At 34.3% G+C, this 26,045-nt stretch overlaps 1 protein-coding gene and 1 pseudogene across 1 annotated transcript; one reads left to right on the top strand and one right to left on the bottom strand.

Annotated features, from left to right (window-relative positions):
* Positions 1 to 172: 172 nt before the first annotated feature.
* On the bottom strand, positions 173 to 8,162 carry LOC25485284 (cysteine-rich receptor-like protein kinase 26; annotated as a pseudogene).
* Positions 8,163 to 11,126: 2,964 nt separating this feature from the next.
* Positions 11,127 to 14,898, top strand: LOC25485282 (putative receptor-like protein kinase At4g00960). The gene is made up of 7 exons (XM_013614471.3): positions 11,127 to 12,415; positions 12,590 to 12,715; positions 12,947 to 13,083; positions 13,167 to 13,377; positions 13,458 to 13,695; positions 13,983 to 14,133; positions 14,267 to 14,898. Exons 1-7 carry the CDS (start codon positions 11,617 to 11,619, stop codon positions 14,618 to 14,620), a joined length of 2,016 nt encoding a protein of 671 aa, XP_013469925.2. The 5' UTR covers positions 11,127 to 11,616; the 3' UTR covers positions 14,621 to 14,898.
* Positions 14,899 to 26,045: the final 11,147 nt, after the last annotated feature.

Below are 26,045 nucleotides of genomic sequence, written 5' to 3'. Positions count from 1 at the left end.
ATGAGTTTAATTATTTCAAAAGTCTATACTAGCTATGACATGTTCTAAGCATTTAATAATTAAATATTTAGTCTAACAATACTTAAATAAGTTATACGCCAACCCCACACATCGCGCGGGTCTCACTATCTAGAGCATATCATAAACTAAAACAAATTTTATTGAAAAAAAATTCAATCAAATCAAATTAATGATTAAAATATTGACATATTTCAATCTCTACGTTTTTATTTATTCCTAAATTTCAGAGAGACCAACTTTTACAATTTTATAGACCAATTTAGTGATTTACACATAAAAGAATATATATTCACCCTTATGAATGAATTCTATCGAGGGTATGGATCAGTATTGGAAGCGTGGTTCACCGATTCACCCGATGTTGTTGAACCTATATTGCCAGCCCATAACTCCATGTCTTGTAGGCTTCTGGTTCCACTTCCATAAAAATAGGCAGGTTTTGAAGGTATTGAGAGAGTGAGAGAATAACTATTAAGCATGAGTGCAACAGTAGCCATGGTTGGTCTGTCAACTACATTTTCTTGAACACAAAGTAAGCCAATATGGATGCATCTCATTATTTCATTTGCTGAAATATTGTTTAATGCTGCATCTATCATATTTTGTGCCTTCCCCTCTCTCCAGCTTCTCCATGCCTGCAAGAATTTGCTCATGAAATTAACATGAACCAATTTCTACAATATTGTCTACAAAAAAGAATTTACAGAGAAAAATATTACTTACAAAGCTCAATAGATACTCCACATCATTTCCATGACCAATGTTTGTACTATTTTTATGACCACTTATAATCTCAAGAACCAATACCCCAAAGCTAAAGACATCCGATTTTACCGAAAATTGTCCATGCATTGCATACTCAGGTGCCATGTATCCGCTGCATGCCAATATAGACGAGCTTAATTAGTAAAAAAAAAACAAGAAATTTTACTTGTAGTTGATTCAACCTAACATAAAGTAATCTCAAGCATATTTTGAAACTTACTAAGTTCCAACAATTTGATCTGTATTTCCTTCAGATTGATCTATAACAAACAATCTTGCCAATCCAAAATCAGATATCTTAGGATTCATCTCATCGTCTAAGAGAATGTTGCTTGCTTTGATATCACGGTGTATAATTCGTAGGCGAGAATCCTCATGAAGATAAAGAAGACCTCGAACAATACCTCTTATAATATCGTAGCGCTTTTGCCAATTCAGTTGTGCTTTCCTGGTTGGATCTACTTATAACCAAGATCATATGAGTTTCAAATTTGATTTAGTCGTTAGTAATTTGTCTTATAAGTAATTGTGTATCATTCTAACTATGTAGATATTCAAACGTACCAAATATGAAGTAATCAAGACTTTTATTTGTAACAAATTCATAAATAAGAAGTCTTTCACTCCCTTCTAAACTGAAACCAAGAAGTCTAACTAAATTTCGATGTTGAAGCTTGGCTACTAATAATACTTCATTTTTAAATTCCACATCTCCTTGGCTGGAATCTTTTAACAATCTTTTTACAGCAATCATTTGTCCATCAGGAAGCTTCCCCTGAAATATATAAAGGTATAGTAAATTATATTTTTTTTTTCTATGATAATATTTTGCAGAAGATGATATTTTCATGAATAATTGAAATGGGTATCTTACCCGATAAACAACTCCAAATCCGCCTTGCCCAAGTTTATTAGAATTCGAGAAGTCATTTGTAGCAGCTCGGACGATATCAAAGTTAAATTGAAATGACTCAACAATTGTTATTTCATCTTCATCTGCATCAGCATATTCTCCATCATCGGCTTCACGAACAATAATCAATTAAGATGAAGAAGTTAGTGTTTCATATATGATAATTGCTATAAATGAAATAGAAGTACAGACCATTGAGATCTAATTTCTTGATGTTAATGTAGATAAAAGAGAAGATTAAAACACTAATTTTAATTATTGTGTCAAAAAATAATAATTTAAGTAAACACAAATCAACTTCCACACTTCACATATAAAAATCTCTAAGAGATCACATTTAAATTTGTTTTTTTTTTAAAGAAGTCACATTTAATTATTATATCTGAAAATATTTCTTACGTAAATGAAAGGACTATTTATTCTACAAAACGACTTTACTTTGAAAAAGAAATTACTCCTTTAGTTATTTAGAATCCATTTGTTTAAAGAAAGAAAAATAATTTTTATCTAGGTTAAAAAAGTGATTATTTTTTCTAAAGATAATTTGAAAAGCTATCAAGAACATCTTATGAATTGCTTTTTGATTGACGAACAATTTTGATATATATACTGATTTCTACAAGCTAAAGGGTGTCCCCCAAGTCACCCTTGTTTTTCGATGTCTCCCTCATTAATCGCCTTATGATGAAGGATTGAAGGGTTATGATTACTCGTATTTATAGGCATACAAATCAAGGGCCGAGGCCTGAGTGACTTGCGAGCTATACCCTTTCTATACCTACGAGTACCTTGTTCTTAGATCATCCCAGCTAGGCTGTGTTAACCTTTAATGGTGGAATGTAGTTTGGTTTTATTTAATCATCGTGTAATCTTATAGTCTGGTCTAACGACCTCCCCTGTATCGATTTTTTTTCAAATATCGTACAAGTGATTTTTTAGAAAATTTATTTCCTTAAGAAAAGTCTTCAACTAGTAATAGACTATTGGTCAAAAGACGCAAAAGGGTTGGATCTAGCATAAGAAAACGGGTTGGATCTAGCATAAGAAAACTTATGAGTACCAACCCTTTTAAAAGTCATAAAAATGATTATTTAATCTTAAATTAGTGCATAATAGAATTTTATGCTAACCGAATCATCTTGAATATGATTATCTCTAGTGGAGGAAACTTATGGAAAAATAAAGAAAACAGCAACCTCTCTTTTATCTCTTCAAAATGTTAGGACTTTGTTTAGTAACTTGTGACAGTAATCCATGCTTAAATAAATCAGACATACCTTCAAACATTTGTTTTAGCTTTCTCAATCTTAAATAGATGCAAATCAAAATGAGGAACAAAACCACAGTAGCAACTGGCACTGCAGTGGCGATGACAGTTCGGGTTTTTTTGTGTCCTGCACAAATTTAAATCCCTAGTGTTACATTCAAAAAATAAATTAAGACTAATAAAAGATAGAGCGTTTATTGCAGCATCTCATCTCAATAAGTACCCCTTTTCTTTTTGCTCGCCAATATTGTACCTATAGGGTAGCATGTCTTGTGAAGTGAATACTTCACCACTGAGGATGGTCTAATGAAAACAAAGTCTACAAAACCATTTTGCAATATTCTACAATTTCATTGTCTTATTCATGGTGTTATCATGGTTTTTGGGTGCCAAGCCATTAATTGGACTTGAACCTTTCGACCGTTGATATCTCTCTTTTTTCTTGGGAAGGGCAAAATTGAGAAAAAACCCTTAGATTCTAAGTTCGGGGGTCGTTTTCGCTACGGGAAGGTGTTAGGCACCCGGAGCGATTATGGTATTCCATAAGAACCGTTCTCCTAAGTTTATTTCTACGCTTTTATTTTTATTGCCTACTTTTTGAAAAGAAAAGATTTTATTTGAGTGAAGAATGGGGGTGAGAAGAAGTAGAATTTGATTTTATTTCGGCTTGGAGGGGTTAAAGTCCCTTGCCTACGTACCGTTTTACGGGATCAAAACCGGCGTAGTTCTTGCTAAAAAGACTTGTTGTTTTTTGTTTTAATTGTTTGATTTTAAATTTTGAAAATGATTTGAAGAAGGGGATTGAGAGGCTTCATGAGCATTAGAGTATGAAAAAGTGGGGGTTTGTTTAGTGATTTTGCAAAAAAAAGTCTAAATGATTAGATTTATTTGAGAATTTTATTAAGAAAATAAAAGGTGAAAAGTTGTTGGAGTTTTGACTCCATTTTTATGAAAAATATTTGAAGCGAGCTTGTTTGCATATTTTTTGGAAAAAAGTTGGATTTTCTCTAAGTGTTTAAACCTAAGCATTCATCTAACCATGCAATCCTAGGCATACATCTACACATGCAATCCTAGGCATACATCTAGGGTGAGTGTGTGCGTGCCGGTGCGCCATAGTGTCCATAGTCCATATTACAGAAATTGCCTAAATACATTCTATGGCCTCTTTGCCAAGCTACAAACCAATGATAACAAATTACATCCCCGAATGAATTAAAACTTGCAAAAAAAAATAAATGCTAAGCTAAAGAAAGTGGAGGAGATAGTGAAATGCTATGAAATGTATGTCACATGAGATGAAATGGTTAGTAATCATAAAGCACAAGATAGTAGGAAATAAACAACAAGAAATTGCATAAGAATGGCAAAAAGAAAGTAATAAAGTGGTAAAAACCTAAGAAAATTTGATATGATACCTAAATGTGCTTGTGACCCATAATTCTCACATTATGGCAATTTTGAAAGAGATTTTGTTTCAAACCATGATGTGAAATTAATAGAGACACATGCAAGCAAAGTATCACACCAAATTCATAGAGGAATTTGACACTTTATTCCTAAAGACAAACACTTGTTGCTTGCAAAACAAGAAATTTACAAAATCATATCTAAAAACAGCAAAAAAAGGCACATGACCAGAGGCATATTCATCACAAGATTGGGTATCATTTATCCATGTCACATATCAAAGTGTCAAGAACAAAAACATAACAAAAAGTATACCAAAAGTGTAAAAACACATGGGAATTAGTTCATGCCATTTTAACATTTTTTACATGCAAAAACACCATAGAAATACCAAAAATATATCAAGAAACAGCTAGGATTTTTTTAGGAATTTTTTGTAAAAAATGTGAGCAAGCAACAGGTGCAGATAGCAAAGAAATACGGTGCAGATAGCAGGAAAATAACAAAAAACGTAAAAAAAACAAATAACAAAGCCCAAGCCCAAAACCACAAGATCCGGATGCACAGGGAGCGTTGGATTGATCCAGGGAGGGAAACCCTAGATCCAACGCTCAGGATTGAAGGGATTGGACCGGTCTTGAACCGGTCCGGTTCAGTTGCCTATATAAAGGGACTAGCACCGGTTTTTTTCATTCTTTACTCCCCTTTCTCTCTCTAAACTCTTCTCTCTTCTCTCATCTCTCACCTCTCTCTAAACTCACCGCCGGTGAGGATGAAGCTACGGCGGAGACCTTGAAGGTCCGCCGGAAACTTCATCTTCTCCGGCGAGACCTATGAACTTCCGGTGACCTAACTTTCCAGAATTCAAAGATTTTTACATCTTTTGATTCGTCCTTTAACCCTAAACACGAATCCAGCAAAGATTTTTTTAAACACAGCTTGAAACGACGTAGATCTGGAAAAACTTTGCACGGTTTTGAAATGATTTTTGATTTTTGAAAGAAAACGTTTAGATCTTTAAAGATCTACATCGTTTCGTCGTTTGTTACTTCTCTGATGCTTGTTCTTGCTTTCAAAACTTAGATCCTTATGGATCTAGGTTTTGTGTTTACGGTTATGGATTTTCTTTGTGATTCTGGAAAATTTTTCTGTTTATTCACGTGATTTTGCAGGTTAAACTATGATATTGTTTTTGAAAAGAAATTCTGAGTTTTACCTGAAGTTTTGATTGAAACTTTTGATAGGGAAAATCTTCGGAGAACTTGATTCTGTTCTTGATGATTTTGATTTTTCTGCTTGTTCTTTGGACCGAAAATAAATCGGTGATTCACCGGTTCTGTTTCTTCATCTTCTTCGCCGGTTTCAACCTTGCTTCTTTTCCTCTTTTTCTCTTCTCTGTGATCAACGCTTGAGTTTGCTTCGATGCGAGCTCGCGTTTGGAATTGCAGAGAAAATGATCAATTCAATGATGAAGATTCCACAGAATCTCTGAGAATTGATCCAAAAATTGTTGATTCTGATGAATTTTTGAGTTTCTGGAAACGGTTAGGGTTTTGCGCTCTTGGTGTTCTTGAGAAATTCTGAGATTTTTTCTGTTTTGATTCAATTGCTGAGAGAGAGAAATGGATTTTGTGTTTATGAGTTGGCGTGTGATTAATGGATTGAAATCTGACTCAATGTATTTATAGCTGACATGTGTACACTTGAGCCAATAGAATTGTGACATCTGGACCCTAACTGAAAAAAACGCAAGTTTGACACTTTGAGCCCTTTTCTGCAAAATTGAAAAATTAAAGGACTAAAACGAAAATAACAAAAAGGACTAAAAAGCAAATAGAAAGAATTCTGGACTGAAATGCAAATTAGAAAGTATCTGGACCAAAATGCAAAATAAAAATAAAATTGAAATAAAATTGGTAATCTGACAAAACGTAAAGCGAAACAAAAAATAAAATTGACAAAACGGACTAAAACGAACCAATGGCTTAAATGAGGTACTTCAAAGTAACCTCTCTATGCCAAAATTTTGTGTGAAATGACCAAAATGCCCCTAGGGCTAAAAATGACCTAAACATATTCAAATTGACTTGACACTGACTCAGATGCAAGTTTGAAATGAATTTAACAAGGTTTACTGATGAAAGGTTAAAAAAAACAATCTGAAAAAGACTCAGAGACAGTCACAAGGATGAAGATGGGTCCCACTGCAGGAAATGACCAAAGTACCCTTTCTGTATGACTTTTTGCAAATTTTGAAATAAACTGTAGAAAAAGCAATGCAATGATTCAGAGACACTTTTGAATGACTTACAAGACAAGTAAAGACATTTCGAAAGGTTTTATGCAAGAAAAACATAGGTAAAATTGTGATTGAAAATACTGCGAGGCAGAGACAATTTGAACTGTGCAGTTGAAATTTGATAATTGACAAAGTTTGAAATGAAATTGGGCCCAGTATTTTTAGGTCCAAAAACAGGGTATAACACATGGCTTTCATCTAGAAATTGTAATAGTGTTATTGGAAAAGAAAAATCTTTCTTAAAATATATAGCCTTGACAATTAATTAGATACCTGAAGAAGTACCGTTATTGGTGGATGGTGAAGAAGGTGATAGTATTAGTGATGACGGTGGTTCAGGAGGAGTTGCATTTGAATCTAAGACAATCGTCGAATTGAAGAAGCGATAAGGATCAAATCTAATCCGACAACTTGGTTTAAGAATATTTCCTCCCATCTTCCCGTTACAACAATCTGGGATTTCTGAAATGGTCTGAGCCAAGCAATCATTGCATTGTTGCGATGACAAATCAGGCATAACCGTATATGGTTGCATAATTTGAAGCATCATACACACTATCTGCATCATACTTACGACGAGAGTCACCTGATGCAGCCTTTTCTATTAGATTTGTCATCAAGTTACTCAATGCTTTCTTGTACTGATCTGCGTCACTTGCATTCCTTTCTAAAACCAAATATAGTGTAGGTGAAGTTTTCAAGAGCCCAAAAATTGAGCGATTCAAGTACCACAAAGTGAAATCACCACCCCACACAATCGCCTCTTTTTGATTTGGACATTGTTCTCTAAGAAAGGGAATGGTATTGTTTAGCTTTGCAAGACACTGATTCGGCTCAAGATCTCCGCGGCACAACCCAATGGTGTATGCTTTGTCGGGGTCTTGGCCATATGAGAAATTGTAGAAACCATAATTGACTTCTTTATGGGAAGAAAAACTGGAAAAAAGGGTTTTAAGGTTGTTGTCGTAGGTGCTATTGGCTGTGTAATTGCCTCTGTTGTTATCACATGATACAGGATCTCCGGCTTTGGCTTGGGATACAATTATCATAAACAGAGAACATAGAAATAGAATGTCTTGATTGTACTTTTGAACCCCTATCTTTTCAAAAGTTGCGGTTATGGACTCCTAACTAATTTAAATACAAAACAACTTATACTTTTTGATTCTTTGGTAGTTTTGAATCCTGAAGGCAAAATAAAAATAAAAAATTTGACATGTGGCACCTCACTTAGGGTGCCACGTCAGCGTTGACCGAGTCAACACTGGACTAGGGGTTCAAAACTGCCAAAGAATCAAAACATAGGTGGCTGTTTTGTATTTAAATTAATTAGGGGTCCATAACCGCAACTTTTGAAAAAATAGAGGTCCAAAAGTGCAATTAAGCCAAATAGAAAAAAGAGCCATTGCTTAATGTTTGTTCTTTGGAGTATCGAAAATGAAGAGTAGATGGAAATTTGTAAAGGTGGGGTCTTAGACTCTTGAGTTGACTGACCTTAAAACTCCAGAGCAAATTTTGTTTCATTTCTTAATATTTCTTCATATTTCTCGTGGACAACACGATATTATTTATTTTTTCGATCCTATTGACTTCAACACGTTATATAAAGTATAAACCATTTAACAAGGCAACGTGGCCAAACAGCATCCCCACCATTAGAGAAAAAAAAAAAAAATGGTGTTAGCGCTCTTGGTATTTTTTTTTATGATTCATGGACAAATTGTCTGATCTTAAAACTCCATCTAATTAAGCGATATGGTCTATAATAATTTTGAGCTTGATCGGAAGATAAATAAACTATGATTGAAGGCTGTTTCAACTCAGATTCTAATTCAGATTTATTAATATAATTTAGGTCAAATACATAATGATGTCATTTAAGTTTAAGATTTCTAGCTGATTAATCTTTTAGTTTTTTAGCTTCAAATTGATCATTTATGTCATAAAAAATGTAAAAGTTAGTCATTTAATTTTTTTTTTTTTTTTTTTTGTTCCCGTGAGCATAGCTCAGTTGGCAGGGACAATGCATTATTATATGCAGGGGCCGGAGTTCGAACCTCGGACATCCCACTTATTCACTTTAAAAGTGAATTTCTAGCCACTAGGCTACCTGACCAAAAAAAAAAATTATTTTTTTTGTTGTATTAATTGGTCTTTTTTTTTTCTTTAAAAAAAAAAAACATTGAGGGTGGAAGGTCGAAAGTGTGTTTACGACACCAATCATGATTACTTAAATACATTTTCTCTTTATTGTTTCTCGATTCAATCCTAATTTTACAGATAAACATTTCATCAGCAACATTATAAATCAAGTATTTGATCGATTTTTCAAATCAAGACTTAATAATCCACCTATGAAGCTTAGCTTTGAGACTGATGTATTTGGATCTACTTACAGATTTAGCAATAAGAGTTCACATAAACACTTTTTAACTGAGTTTGATGTAAAAGGCTAATAGTGCGTATATTTTATGACTTATAAGACTAAATATCCACTTTAATTGACATAAAGAACCAATATGAAACTAAAAAATCCAAAAGAATTAATTTGGTACCCAGGATGGATTTGACCTATAATTTAGGTGAAGTACTCTATTAATAAATCTAGAGAAATGCTAACTTGTGCCCTTAAGGCACATGCTAAGATACCCAAAATAGAAATTATGCATTGGAAATTATGTCTCAATAAGTTAAAAATTAAATTTTCATAATAAATATTTCCTATTAAAGGAATTCTTAACATGTGCTCTAAGGGCACAAGTTAGCATGACCTATAAATCTACACTAACCTCTCAAAAGAAAAAAAAATCTATAATAAAAGTCGAGGTAGTATATACAAAAGTTTGAGTGAACTGTCATTATGATCCTTTATCAAAACAAATTTGAAACCAAAGTTACTCTTTAAGAAAAGAGACTCTTTCTAACATGCATCCCATCTTACTTTTGGGAGGACAAAACATATTGTTTTATCTTTTAGGAATTAAAGTCAAAATTCGTTATACTTTTAAGGATAAAAAATCAAACAATTTCACAATAAGAGAAGGAATGGTCGTGTTCAACGCAAAAAGAGAATGAATGAACCTTTTAACTTAGAAATAAAGAATGAGTTGAGAAAGTTGAAAAAGATTAAACATTTATCATTATGTTTCGATTTCTTGCTTCTCGTTTTCTTCTTCCGTTTTTTTTCCACACCATAACATCCACGGCGAGCACAAGCGAGAACGGTGAGTGTTTTGGCCGAAAAAGATGATTATTAGAAAAATAAGAGTGCCCATTGAAGATGGATGAAGGCGATGAAGATGAGGAAGAAATAGAAGGAAGAAGGTGGTTCACTATTAGATTCAATGGTCTTGGATGATCCAAAGGTTTATTTTGTTTAAAAAATGATCTAAGAGTTTAAATAATAAGGTCACGGGTAGACCACCTACGATGTTGGTCCATCTTATACATTTTAGGTTAAAATAAACAAAGTATGGCCAAATTGGTTAACATGAGCATATTTGAGGGACAAAGCAGAACTTTTAATAATCTGGAGACCAAATCAAAACTCAAATTATCTAAAGGATCAAATGTGCAATTTAACCTAAAATTTATAACAAAAACATATTCTTTAATTGGCGTGATAAGCCAACCCTCTCCATTTTTAAGCGATTAAATAGGCGGACCTGATTTGGGAAGTCTAATTCAAAAATTCAACTACTCCCGTGTAAAATACTGGGTTAAATGGTTCGGCTTGCCTGGTTTTACCCGTCACTATCCCTAATTAGTGTATTTTGTTGAGCAACAAAATTTATTAATAACCATGATACTACCGCAAATTAGTCTTTTAAAAAAGTAATCATTCACCAAATTATTGTGGATGAAAATTCGTCCGGTGACAAATGTGCTCCTCCAATTTACTTATTTGTTTGAATGACATATTTTTCAATGGAAAATAAAATTCATTCAAATCAATTCGAGCACGTACCCGAAATTGTCACAAGATCAAAGTTGCGTCTTAGCAAGATTTTGTACGAGAAAATTAAGAGTTTCAAGAAATTTAAATTTTGTTGAATTACGGTGATGCCAAAATTTATAGGATCAAACTCATTATCTGCTTCATACTTACTGCGAGAGTCAACTGATGCAGCTTTGCCGGCAAGAAACCCAACAGCGTATCTTGGCCATGTGAGAAACCGTAGAAACCATAGTTGATTTTTGTGTGGGAAAAGAAGTTGTATAAAGGGATGGAGCCATTGAAGGAGTATTATGTAAATTAGTACAGGTGTGGTGTTAAACTCTTGAGTTGACAGACCCTAAACGTTTACGACTTTTCCTTTAGAGGAAATTTTGGTGCTGTTGATTTCTTCAAATTTCTATTTTTAGACAACATAATATTGTTGACTTCAAACGTAATTAATGGGGCGCTGAACTAACTAACTAGGCAATTGACGCGGCCAAACTGTACCCCAGCATGAAGGAAAAAAAGTATAGTATGATTCTCGTGGAGGAAAAACAGCTTCGAGAGCTAACTGCTCTGATATCTTCATTGCCACTTTCAAAGAAAAGGTTCATAAAAACACTCATTCATGACATTGGAGACTGTTGGTGTTGGATCAAGATCGAATGATGTAGATTCAAAAATCGGAATTTTCATGTCTAAGTTTGATTAATATCTTTTAAAAGTCTAGTATGAAATCTCCTCAGAAAAAGAAGAAAGCCTAGTATATGTTAGCCTATGGAAAGTCTAATTTAACATATGTTTGAAACATCACTCACATGACCTTTCCCACAAATTTAATGATAGAAGACTAGAAGCTTGGTCTCAAACCACATATTTTAGTCAACAAATCATTTCACGAATGTCAAACTAAATGACCGACTTTCATATCCAAATTAAAGCTTCAATCCTATATTTGTTGGTTACTTGTTAATTATTCCAAGACAGAGAGCAATATCAGCATGGCAATTGTTTCTTGCAAGTTATTACTTACCTTTTATTCTTTTCTCTTTCTCATTACTTTTGTATCTCAAGCCAAAGCCCAACCTGATTTTCTGTACAACTTTTGTAAAAACGATAATGGCAACTACACAGCCAATAGCACCTATCAAAACAACCTCAACACCGTTTTGTCCAATCTAACTTCCAACGCAGAAATCAACTACGGTTTCTACAATATTTCTTATGGCCAAAACACTGACAAAGTAAACGCCATTGGACTCTGTAGAGGAGATGTTAAACCCGACGTTTGCCGCAGTTGTCTCAACGATTCAAGAGTTCTTCTCACAAAACTTTGTCCAAACCAAAAAGAAGCAATTGGTTGGTATGATAACTGCATGTTGCGTTACTCAAACCGATCAATATTCGGCGTTATGGAAGGTTCACCAAAGTTTTATATGTGGAACATATATAATGTAACAGAGGTGGATCAATTTAACCAAGTTCTTGGGAACTTGATGAGGAAACTGAAAGAGAAAGCTGCATCAAGTGATTCTCGTCGTAAATTTGCTACAGATAATGCAACTGATGTAAATTTGAATTTTCAAACCATATATGGTCTTGTTCAGTGCACACCTGATTTGTCAGAGCAAGATTGCAATAATTGTTTAGATGGTGCTATCTCAGATATTCCAAGTTGTTGTAATAACAAGATTGGTGGTAGAGTTCTCAAACCAAGTTGTAATATCAGATATGAAACCTCTAGCTTCTATGATCCTACACCTGCAATAGACCCAGGTGAAACCTCCCCATCAGAAGAAGGTAATTACTAATTGTCATTAATTAATCATCTTAATTGCTCGTTACAACATATTTACAATTAGGTGGTCATGTTTTACTTGTTCTTATCTTTGACTTTTTCTCATTAGTTAGTCGTTATAGACCTTGTTTGTTGGTATTATTTTACTCTTAACTTTGAAATGTCTCATTTTGCAGAAAAAAGCAAATCATCACATACTACCATCGCCATAGTTGTGCCGACTGTTGTTGTTGTTGTTGCCGCCCTGCTAATTTTTATTTGCATATGCTTAAGGAAAAGGAAGGCAAGGATAAATCTCGAAGGTGTGTGACTTTGTCTAAATTCAGTAGACTGTCTAAATCGTGGTATGAACTCAGGATAATTTTGAGTTTTGACGATTTAAAATCTACTTCATAATATTAAGTTGTAATGGTTAACAAAGTTTTGCATTCAAATAAAAAAAACTAGATGTAGTAATTCAAAAATAGAGAGAAAATGGAAGCCAATATTTTTCTATTTTTACTTTACTAACATGCCTTGTATCATTTTTGAAGAAATCGAAGAAGACGACAATGATGATATTGACATGGCTGAGTCATTGCAATTCAACTTTGAGACATTACAAGTTGCTACAAGTAACTTTTCTGAAGCTAATAAACTTGGACATGGAGGATTTGGAGTTGTTTATCACGTAAGTAATACTATTGATTTAGATGAACATCACATTCTTCATCTTTAACATTCTTGTTATACACAAATGAAATATATTTGCAGGGTATACTTGCCGGTGGACAAGTCATTGCAGTCAAAAGGTTGTCAACAAATTCAGGACAGGGGGATGTTGAATTTAAGAATGAAGTGCTTTTAGTCGCTAAGCTTCAACATCGAAATTTAGTTCGACTACTTGGTTTTTGTCTGGAAGGAAGAGAAAGATTGCTTGTTTATGAATATGTTCCGAATAAAAGTCTTGATTATTTTATATTTGGTAGGCCATAATATATGCTTTATTAGATCATTGCTCTCTTACATATGACTACTAAAATAACTAATTTTGTGTATGTATAGATCCAATAAAGAAAGCACAGTTGGATTGGGAAAGGCGCTATAAAATCATTGGAGGTATTGCTAGAGGCCTTCTTTACCTTCACGAGGATTCTCAACTTCGTATTATACATCGTGATCTTAAAGCGAGTAACATTCTCTTAGACGAAAAGTTGAATCCTAAAATATCAGATTTTGGAATGGCCAGACTCCTTCTTGTTGATGAAACTCAAGTAAATACAAATAAAATCGTTGGAACATAGTAAGTATTAGAATATGATTTCCATGTCTTTGTTGAGTACAAGTTTTTTCATCATTACTTTATCTTATGTTGTAAGTAATTCATTGATGTTGACTATTGAAATAGTTGTTATAATATTGAAGTTCTTTTAAAATGCTATCATACATCATTGGTGAAAAATCCTTTTATACTCATTAAATCAAAATTGTTAATAGTATCACTGGCCTTAACAACTATAAGTTGAATATTTGTTACTCGAAAAGACTCATTAGTTATGACTAGTTAAAAATTTTCACTTTTATATGCAGTGGATATATGGCTCCTGAGTATGCAATGTTTGGAGAATTTTCGGTAAAATCAGATGTTTTTAGTTTTGGTGTACTAGTTTTGGAGATTATAAGTGGCCAGAAAGCTTGTCGCGTTATTCATGGGCAGAATCCGGAGGATCTACTTAGCTTTGTAAGTCCTGTTCTGCCATTATTATTTCTTCTACGCCGATGAAAAAGTATGCATTAAAAGATCAGTACATGAAATTAAGCATGTTAAGATTGAATTGTAATTAGCGATATAAAAGGTATATGCAATTGTGCAGGCATGGAGAAACTGGAGGGCGGGTACAATCACAAATATAATTGATCCATCATTAAGCAATGGTTCACAAAATGAAATAATGAGATGCATTCACATTGCTTTACTATGTGTTCAAGAAAATTTGGTTGAAAGACCAACCATGGCAACCATTGTACTCATGCTTAGTAGTTATTCTATGTCTCTCTCTGTACCTTTGGAGCCTGCATCTATTGTGGGCGGCAGAACTAGAAGCCTTCAAGTTCGAGACATGCAATTTGAGGGAGATAATTCAGGGGCAATGCGACCGAATGAATCCAAGAGTCAATCGGGTGAATCGATAAACCATGCTTCAATTACTGACCCATACCCTCGATAGATTTCATTCATAAGGGTGATGTGGCGGATTAACGATTATAATAAGTCATGCATGTATTTTTAAACTCATTAAATAAAGTGACATTAGATGATTGTGTAAAATATTTCTATATGTTGATTGTGTAAATACATGTATCCGTGTCCATGTGAGTAGCAACTTCAATACCAGTACATGTATGTACTCTTTAAGTACCCAGGTCCTCATTCAAAGCAACTGAATTCACTTTAATTATGATAAATCAATAAATAGCAAAATATCCTTGTAATTTCTTTTACTAATGTCTAAGTTTCAAGCATCATTCTTACTTTTTAATATATTATATGTTATATTTACATATATCTGCAAGCACTCGACACTTAAGTTAGGATGTGAACAAGAGTGGGTGGTAGGATATAATGAATCACACTATGTATCAGATTTATAACTCCATTGTAGCTACCTTGCCCTTTGCCCCTCTTATGTGTGTATATATGACTTATAATACTCTAAACCCTAATTCGCTTAAGTAATATAAGGAAATATAATTGTAGAGATACGCACAATTGACTGAATTGCACACAAACAAATGTCTGTGTTCCATTGCTTGTGATTTGTGTTTCTTTAATCTTTTATTATTAGTTGTTGTTGTTCTAACAAATTTAATATTGGTTTTTGAGTTATTTTTAATAAATGGTTCTTGATTAAATAAGGTATTTATGTTTTCATTTTCTTGTCCAAAATTTTGCGTTGTTTTGTTTTGTTTCATTGGTTTAGAACCGCTAAGTTCGAGTAAAAAACAACATGAACCATGTGCAACATTTTAATCATATTTGGAGTTATAAATGTACTAATGGAGTCGAACTAGTTAGTTGCAAATGAAATCTAACATTCAAAACTGCTGCAATTTTCGTGAAGACACTAAATCCCAATTTAGACCGTAAAATGGTGAAAAACTTGAATCAAATAAGAGGGTAAGAATAGATGTGCTTGGAATGAACAACAACACATTGCGCTAGATAAGGTGGTATGGTTCGGTTTGGGATGAAAATTGAACCGAACTGAACTGAACTACTTGTTAAATGTAAAACAACTAAACTGAACCGAATTTTTTGCATTTCGAACTGAACCAAAGAGTTTCAAATTGAACCGAACTGTTCCGAACCGAACTGAACTGTTATTATTGGTACCGTTGAAAAATATATATATAAAAAAAAGAAAAAATAAATTGAGTCTTAGTTACCGTTGAACTGCTTTGAATCAAGCTGAAATGTTTTGAACCGAACCGATGTTTCTTTTCAGTTTCAGAATTGTTAGTAATTGTTGAATTTTTTTTATTTTGATTCACTTCAGTTTAGCAGTTTGATTTAGTTTTTTAGTTTTTTTTGTCCACACATGGCGCCCGACATTGGACTTGTCTAGGTTTATACAACACTTATTTGGCTCAAGATCTACGTGACGCAACCCAGTGGCCTATGCTTTGTCTGGGTCTTGGCCATATGAGAAATTTTAGAAATCATAGTTAATGGGTTAAATATTTTATAGTCCCCATAAATATACCAATTTTTTGTTTTAATCATTCTAAAATTTTCCTTCAACTTTTAGTCTCTATAAAATTTTCAATCACTACTTTTGGTCCCTATTTTAAAGTAAATCTTCGTATTTTTTACAATATTGTAAAAATCATTCAAAAAAAAAAAATAGAATTTTTTATCAAAACATAAATTAAATATAAATTTTTTACAGCCAAAAATATATATTTAATTCATGTTTTGGCAAAAAATCTTATTTTTTTTTTTTTGGAGAGATACTTATAATATTATAATTTTTGCAAAATTTTATTGAAAAATACAAATTCTACATGAGTTTACTTTAAAGGAGAGAGCAAAGGTAAAGATGAATTTTTTTTGAAGGACTAAAAGTTGAAGAAAAAATTTAAAGGGACTAAAACAAAAATTTGACATATCTATAGGAATAAAAAATATATTTAACCTAGCTAATATTGTCTCGGAAGAGAAACTAGTAAAGAAAGGGAAACAGAGCCATTTAAAAAAAAAAATTGAAGTAAAAAATGAAGAGTAGATGGAATGATGGATGGAGGCAGTATTATGTAAATTTGTAAAAGTGAGGTGCTAGACTTTTGAGTTGACTTACCATAAATTTTTCCTAGTACTCTTCCTCTAGAACAAATTTTGATGCTGTTGTTTTCTTCAAACATCTTGACAACATGATGTTATTGACTTCTAACGTTAGAATTTTATGGGGAGATGCGATATTATTTAAACCAATCAACAAGGCAACACGGCCAAACAGTACCCCACCATGAAGGGAGAAAAGTGTTGTGAAACAGTACCCCACCATGATATATGGAAAAAAGTTCACGATTCCAATCCAAAGAGATTGCTATGGATGGGAATTTCAATGGTTCTTAATACACGTGAGAATATGATGGAAGGAGTTATACTTTGCAAGGTTTAAGTTTGATCTAGTCAAAGAAAAATTATGCATATGGTTGACATGTAATACGATATAGACTTATCTTTTTTACATGAGTTTGATCCTTTCGAAAGTTAGGTTCAGGCAAAGGCTCACTTCACATAATACCAACATCTTCGTTGATGAGGCGTGGAAGTCTTGGAAAACCACAAGTCTAATTGTGTTTCTAATACTACGATCTCGTCTTATCATCTTACAATGGAAGCTAACAACATGTGTGTTGCTCATAACACTTGCTTTTCTGGTTCACCGAATACAAGTCTTCTAGATAAATACTCCTCCGTTTCTATATCCAAACACTTTTTGCATTTTTTTACATTTCTTAAAAAAAATTGTTAGTGCAATTAATGTGTCTATTTTTTGTGTTAATATTACCAAATTGTCATTTGTTTGTATGTGTATTAAATTTGACTTTTCATATTTCAAAATAAGTTAGTACTACCTCCGTCCCTATATATAAGATCCTTTTGCCAAAATCACGGGAATTAATTTAGTGAATATTTATATTAAAGTTGTTTGTAAATACCGTCGTTTTTACAAATTTATCCTTTAAGATAGAGAGTTTGTTTATGTTTTCAACATACTATTTATTGCTGATTGAAGAAAAAGATGTATAATAAATAGGGGCACTACCATTACCTATGTTTTCGTCTCTCTCTCTCTCTCTCTCTCTCTCTCTCTCTCTCTCTCTCTCTCTCTCTCTCTCTCTCTCTCTCTCTCTCTCTCTCTCTCTCTAAGTGTGGTCAGCATTGGGTGTTTCCGAGCAGCGAGGCTTACACCCATTCGCATTAGTTCATTCCAAAGTTCCTTACGATTTTGCACCAATTATTGAATAAGCCATCTTCCTATCAAGGTTAAGGAGTCAACTGAGCATCTCAGCGGCGAGATTGAATACCCGGATCCAGTCAAAGTTCACGTCGCCCGCCACGAACAAATAGGAGGCGTAAAGAAATAATTAATGTAGTTGGAAATAGCAAATGAGTCTTATAAAAAGGGAAATTTTTTTTTTCTCAAAAGAGTTTTATAATTAGGGACGGAGGTAGTAGTATTAATTAGGGGTATGTTTAGGAAAAATATAATAAATGCATCTAGTAAGTTGAAAATGGGTTTACGTTTAGGGACAAAAATAAAGTCAAATGAGTGTTTAGATATAGGGACAGATGGAGTATGTTTAATCAAATTCTTCTCTTCACAATTGCTCATTATTAATGTTGATGATTTTTTTTTTTTTTAAAAGAAGTTAAATTAATTCATCCAAATTGCAGAGGGAGAATCAAAACCTGAGACCTTGAGGAGGAGCACAGTCCTAGATCCCAAGTCAATACGACCAGGTCAACCTAAATGGGTTAATATCGATGACAATTGTTTAAGCAACCCTATTACAGCTATATTTGGAGGCTTACTTTAGTCTTGGATCTCAAATTTATCAGGTTACATTACAAGTGCCAGTATGTTCACCTTGTCGAGCTTCATATCATTCATCGATGACTGCTACATAAATTTGCTTTGATGTGTCCATATCCTTAAGGAGCTCCTACTCTCGGATTAACCATTGTATTTTAACTTCTTCAATACAGCAATAATTTCTAGTGATCTGAATCATATTCAAGCCCTTCCATTGTTCTACCTCCTATATATTCATTACCAAACTTCCCATTTAAAAATTGTCCTCCATGGTGGAGTTCTGCTTCAAATATAGGGTCATCCGTCTCCGTAATATAAATAATAACAAGAACAACAAGCTCAAAATATCAACAACAATAAGAATAAACTCATATTAATAATAAGAAGAACAACAACAATGGATCAAATTGAGATAGTTCATGTAAAATGAAAAGAGAAGATGAAAATAATTTGGTTGTGTTTTATTCAGAAACGTAGAAGCAATATATACACATATACATATCTCTAATGTGTTGATTATGCTGTTATAACTCAGCAATATATTCCTACAATCAAGCTATTCTAATTTGACTAATATAACTGTTACCATATTTACAGCTAGAATCATGGGATACAATTAACTCTCATAACAACAAGAATCATAGAATATAGTTGACTTTCCTAACACTCCCCCTCAAGTTGGAGAGTGGATATTAAGAACTCCGAACTTGCACTTCATTGTAAGAAAGGATTCCTTCCCTAGTGGTTTAGTGAACACATTGGCAACTTGTTCTGCTGAAGGAACATACTCAGTTGCAATTGAACCATCTTGAATTTTATCACGAATAAAATGACAATCAATCTCTATATGTCGAGTTCTTTCATGAAATACCGGATTGGACGCAATGTGAAGAGCTGCTTTGTTGTCACAATACAACAGTACTGCCTTTGAGTGCAATATCTCCAAATCCTTCAACAATGAACGTAGCCAAGACAACTCACAACATGCGCCTGTCATAGCTCTATATTCTGCTTCAACTGATGACGAGTGTTATACCCTGTTTTTGGACCTAAAAATATTGGGCCCAATTTCATTTCAAACTTTGTCAAATTATCAAATTTCAACTGCACAGTTCAAATTGTCTCTGCCTCGCAGTATTTTCAATCACAATTTTACCTATGTTTTTCTTGCATAAAACCTTTCGAAATGTCTTTACTTGTCTTGTAAGTCATTCAAAAGTGTCTCTGAATCATTAACATTGCTTTTTCTACAGTTTATTTCAAAATTTGCAAAAAAGTCATACAGAAGGGTATTTTGGTCATTTCCTGCAGTGGGACCCATTTTCATCCTTGTGACTGTCTCTGAGTCTTTCTCAGAATTTTTTAACATTTCATCAGTAAACCTTGTTAAAATTCATTTCAAACTTGCGTCTGAGTCAGTGTCAAGTCTGTTTGAGTCAGTTTAGGTCATTTTTAGCCCTAGGGGCATTTTGGTCATTTCACACGAAATTTTGACATAGGGAGGTTACTTTGAAGTACCTCATTTAGGCCATTGGTTCGTTTTAGTCCGTTTTGTCAGTTTTATTTTTGTTTCGCTTTACGTTTAGTCAAATTACATATTTTAATTCATTTTTATTTTTACTTTGCATTTTAAATCCTTCAACTTTTTAAAATTGCATTTAAGTCCAAACTGTCCAATCTTTATGTTCTTTTTAGTTCTATTTTTAAAATTGCAGTCCAGTCCCATATTTTACAAAATTGCAGGGAGGTCCTCAGAGTCCAAAACTGCAAGGCCGTGCCATTTTTTTTCCAGATCCAGGTGTCCTGTTCTCATTGGTTCAGATGCACACTTGTCAGCTATAAAAGCAACACAGTGGCAATGAATTTCACACGTTTTCCATTCATCAAGTGCCAACTCATAAACACAGAATCACACTCTCTCTCTTGTCAGTTACGAATCAAACAGAAAAAGCTTCAACATTCATCAATGGCGAAAACCTAAACCACTTCCAGAACGCAAAATCCAGAAAAGCTGAACTGGTTTGTTACTGCAATTCTCAGTGATTCAATTGAATCATCATCACTGAATTGCAGACTCTGCAATTCGAAGCACGAGCTCTTCACCTATGGCAAAAAGCTACGAGTGCTGATCGCAGAGATTCGAAGGAAGAAGAAGGAAAGAAGTTAGGGTTTACACCGAAGAAGATGAAGATTCAAGGCTAGCAAGGACCACACTGATTTATTTTCAGTCTCCAGAAACGAAATCAGATCAAAACAGAAACAAGATTTGAAGATTTTCTGAAGAAATCAACAATCTCCATACAAACTCAGGTAAACACGTGAATCTTCATCATTCTCATCATCAAAGTCAATAACAAACTCAGAGAAGATGTAGATCTGTGAAGTTGAAAACTTTTAAGCCAAAAAACCTAAAAGATTTCCAAAAACCGTAACACCAAAAGCGCAGATCTACATCATCCAGACCGTTAATCTCTTCATCTTTTCGTAAAAAGGACCATCAGTACGTGAATCAACAGAATCTCAAAAAAGATTCAAAGAATTTCATCAAAAAGAGCAAACCCTAATTTTACGAAAAACGTAAGTGAGAAGACCAGATTCACGTTGATTCACGTAGTGTTTGTAAAAGCCAAGGCCAGAACCGTAATCGCAATGAAAAGACGAAGAGAATGATGTGATTTTCATCAGATTCTGGGTTGAAAGCTCGCCGGAACCCTAGGGAGCTCACCGGAGAAGATGAAGGTTCCGGCGAGCCTACGGTGGCTCCAGCCAGACCTTCATCTCTCACGGTGGCTCAACCCAGAATCCGGTGAGCTTATGTTAGAGAGAAGAGAGAGAAGCTCTGAGTGTAGAGAGAGAAAGGTTTTGTAAAAATGAAAAAACCGGTGCTAGCTTGTTTATATAGGCAACTGAACCGGACCGGTTCAAGACCGGTCCAATCCCTTCAATCCTGAGCGTTGGATCTAGGGTTTCCTTCCCTGGATCAATCCAACGCTCCCTGTGCATCCGGATCTTTTAGTGATTGGGCTTTGGTTTGGGCTTAGTTTTCCTTTACGTTTTTTTGTTTTTTCTGCTATTTGCACTGTTTTTCTTTGCTATTTGAACCTATGTCTTGATTTAAAAATCTTGATAAATTTCCTAGAAAATCCATGCTTACTTCTTGACATTTTCTTGATGTTTTATGGCATTTTTGCACGCTGGAATTGGCAAAATTCTTGTATGATTAATCCATGGCATTTTAATTCTTTCTTGGATTATTTCTTATGATCGTTTTGTCAATTCTATCATTGATTTGTGAAAATGTGATAAAGGCCATTTGATATGTTAATGTGAGGTGCTCACACCTACGATCCTATCTTGATTTTGCTGTTTTAAGTGGATTCATGAAACCTTGATTGTATGAGCAACGTATGCATATTCTAGAAAGTAATAAGATGCTAATTCTATCTCAAAATTGGCATGAAACTAAGCTTGTTTGTTTCTAATGATCCCGTAATTATAGCTTGAGGTAAAAGAAACTATTTCAAACTTGCTATAGCATGAGAATTAGAAGCTACAAATGCCTTAGTTCTTATATCAAAATTTTGGGTTTTTATTACCATTTTATTACTATCTTTATGGCATTTTATGCGTCTTTGCCTCTTGCTACTCTTTATGCTTTATTTCACTAACAAGTTTATTTCCATGTTTCATGCATCCCATTTAGCATTCCCTCCACTTTCTTTAGCCTAGCATTTATCTTTTGCAAGTTTTAATTCATTTGGTAATGTAATTTGTTATCATTGGTTTGTAGCTTGGCAAAGGGGCCATAGAATGTATTTAGGCAATTTTTGTAATATGGACTATGGACACTATGACGCACCGACACGCACACACTCACCTTAGATGTATGCGTAGGATTGTATGGTTAGATGAGCGCTTAGGTTTGAACACTTAGAGAAAATCCATCTTTTTCCAAAAAAGAACAATTGAACTTCACTTCAAAAATTTTCATAATAAATATGAAGTCAACACTTCATTTTTTTTCTTTTCTTTTTCTTAAGAAAAATTCAATTCATCTTAATCATTTAGACTTTCTTTTTAATCACTAATCAAACCTCACTTTTTGCTAAATCTAATGCCCTTGAGGCCTCTCATCTCTATTCTTCAAAATCTCTTTTCAAACTTAAAATCAACCAATAAAAAACAAAAAACCATTTTTGAGAATGAACTACGAACGGTTTTGATCCCTTAAAAGGGTACGTAGGCAATGAGTCAAAACTCATCCAAGCCGAAATAAAAATCAAATTCTACTTCTTCTCACCCCCCATTCTTCACTAATCATACCTTCTTTTTACAAATAAGCAATAAAACTAAAGCGTAGAAATAAACTTAGGAGAACGGCTCTTATGGAATACCATAATCGCTCCGGGTGCCTAACACCTTCCCGTAGTGAAAACGACCCCCGAATCTAGAACTTTTTAAGGGTTTTTTCTCCTTTTACCCTTCCCAAGAAAAAAGAGAGATATCAACGGTCGAAAGGTTCAAGTCCAATTAATGGCTTGGCACCCCAAAACCATGATAACAACGAGAAACTGTTTTCTGTCTTTTTGTTCGCCAAGAAATTAGAGAGGATCCCAAAAAAACACAATACCCTGTAGTTGATTTTCTGGATATTGGGCAACCTCCCCAATCCGAATCACAAAAGGCACGCAAAGATAAATCATTTTGGGAAGAGAAAAATAAACCTTGACCTGGATTGTTCTTTAGATACCGCAATATTCGCATGGCAGCTTCCATATGAGGTTTCCGAGGAGTATGCATGAATCTACTCAATATGTGCACTGAGTAGCTGATATCTGGACGAGTAACAATCAAATAAATCAGGCGTCCTACAAGTCTCCTATATGAGGATGGATCTTTTAACAATTCTCCTTCATCTGACAATTTGACATTTTGCTCCATGGGAAAGTTCACAGGCTTAGCTCCCAAACATCCTCCATCTTTTAGAATTTCCAAAGCATATTTCCTTTGCGAAATGAATATACCTTTCTTTGACCGAGAAACCTCCATGCCCAAAAAATACTTCAAGTCACCCAAATCTTTAATCCATAATTGATTATGCAAAAACTGTTTGAGAACAGTTATGGCATTAGGATCATTACCAGTTATGAGGATGTCATCAACATAGATCAGTAAGGCAGTAAATGATTTGCCTTTCTTACATATAAACAGTGAGTAATATGCTTTTGATTGAATAAATCCAGCACCTTGAATAGCTGTAGAGAACTTGGCAAACCATTGGCGAGAGGCTTGTTTTAATCCATATAAGGATTTATTAAGGCGACACACAAGGTTCTCCCCCTGTCGCTGAAAACCAGGAGGAAGAGACGTATAAATTTCTTCAGAAAGATCTCCGTGAAGAAATGCATTGTGGACATCAAGTTGATGAAGTGACCAATTTTGAGCAGCAGCTAAAGCTAATAAACAACGAATTGTAACCATTTTAGCAGTAGGCGAAAAAGTGTCATGGTAATCAATCCCTTCAAGTTGTGTGTAACCTTTTGCTAATAACCGTGCTTTATAGCGTTCAAGAGAACCATCTGATTTGCACTTGATTTTGTACACCCAACGACAACCAATAGCTTGCTTTCCAAGAGGGAGAGGTGTGAGAGACCAAGTATTATTGGACTCTAAAGCATCCAACTCAGATTGCATTGCTATTGGCCAATGAGATTGGGAGGCAGCTTGTTCATAACATGTAGGTTCAACATCGTTAGTAATAGTAGCAATGAAGGGTCTGTGTTGTGGTGAGTAACAATCATATGATATAAAATTGCAGAGAAGATATCGTGTACCTTTACTTGGAAAAGATGAAGAGGATGACAATGATTCGGGAGAACTTACTTGGTTACACACATAGTCACTCAAGGCTGCAGGGGGAACATGAGTTCTTTGAGAACGACGCAAGGGGCCTGATGGAGAAGATGAAGTGGCAAGGGTAGATTCTTCGTGTGTTAGCTGGACAAGTGAGGAATCTAAGACAACAATGGGTATGACATAATCTGTTTTAGGTGGTGAAGAAGAAATGGATTCATAGGGAAAAATATCCTTGTGGAAAATGACATCACGACTAGTGAAGACTTAATTAGATTCAATATCATATAATTTGTAAGCTTTCTGACCAACTGGATAACCAATAAAAAAACATTTGGTGGCACGTGGAGAAAATTTATGGGACACATGAACATTTGTAGCATAAGCTAGACATCCGAAAACTCTAAGGTGGGAATAAGAGGGAAGTTTTTCATAAAGTTTTTCGAAAGGAGTTTGGTGAGAAAGTATGGATGTGGGCAACCTATTAATTATATGAACAGCAGCGGAGACACATTCTGCCCAAAAGTTTAAAGGGAGATGCGATTGAAAACGAAGAGCTCGAGCCGACTCAAGGATATGTCTATGTTTGCGCTCAACCACCCCATTTTGTTGAGGTGTATAAACGCAAGTATGTTGGTAATTAGTGCCCTGCTGTTTAAAAAAATCTCGCATAGAGAAAAACTCTCTTCCATTGTCAACCCGAATATTTGCTATAGCAGTATTGAATTGGGTTTTCACATAAGAGAAAAAATTGGTTAGAAATTTTGTTGTTTCACTTTTATGATGCATTAGAAAAACCCAAGTAAAACGAGAAAAATCATCTACAATCGTCAAAAAATATTTTGCACCAGAAAGAGAAGGAACTTTGAAAGGCCCCCAAATATCACAATGTATTAATTCAAAAGGTTTAACAAAGGAAATTGAACTTGTGGAGAAAGGAAGCCTAGTTTGTCTTGCAAGAGCAAGAGCACAAACAGTACAATTATTATTTTGCTTGAAAGGGAAATGAAGGAATTTTTGGCCATAAAGTCTAATCTAGAAGAGGATAAGTGTCCTAGACGTCTATGCCACAAGATACTTGAGGTGTTTGAAGTGTAGGCAGCTTTGATGGTATTGACCTTGTGTGACTTATTCATTGTAACCAAGTAATAGAGTCCATTTCGTTGTTCACCCAAACCAATCGTCATCCCCGTCACAATTGAGGGTAAAAAGTTACTGAACAATTTAAATCTCTTGTGACTCGACTCACAGTTATCAAATCCACCTTCCAAGATGGCACCCCAAGTACATTCTTCAAATAAATAATAGGACTCAAAGGTAAATTTCCAATAGAAATAATTGGAGCTTGATTTCCATTTGGCATAACAACTGGTGGTAAAAAAGTATTTTCTTTACTGTTGACAAGTAAAGATGGAGAACAAGTTATATGATCAGTTGCGCCACTATCAATTATCAACTTGGATGCAGACAAACCTGAAGAAAGATTGACAGTATTGGCCTTGGGAGCAGCTGATTGAGATGCTCCATTGCCCTCCATAACAAACAAAATTTGTTGTAATTGTAATTCGATTAGTCCATTCACAAGGGGCTGAACATGTGCTGCTGAGGTTTCTCTGACATTATTTGCAGAAGATTGATTGTTGCCGTTGGACTTGAAGTTTTTGACCGTGGTATGCTTGGACTATCCTGGTGGATA

Source organism: Medicago truncatula, chromosome 1 (genome assembly GCF_003473485.1).
Source record: "Medicago truncatula cultivar Jemalong A17 chromosome 1, MtrunA17r5.0-ANR, whole genome shotgun sequence".
Classification (NCBI taxonomy): Eukaryota; Viridiplantae; Streptophyta; class Magnoliopsida; order Fabales; family Fabaceae; genus Medicago; species Medicago truncatula.
The sequence above is the reverse complement of the archived record's forward strand: the minus strand, read 5'-3'. Positions and strand labels throughout refer to the sequence as shown.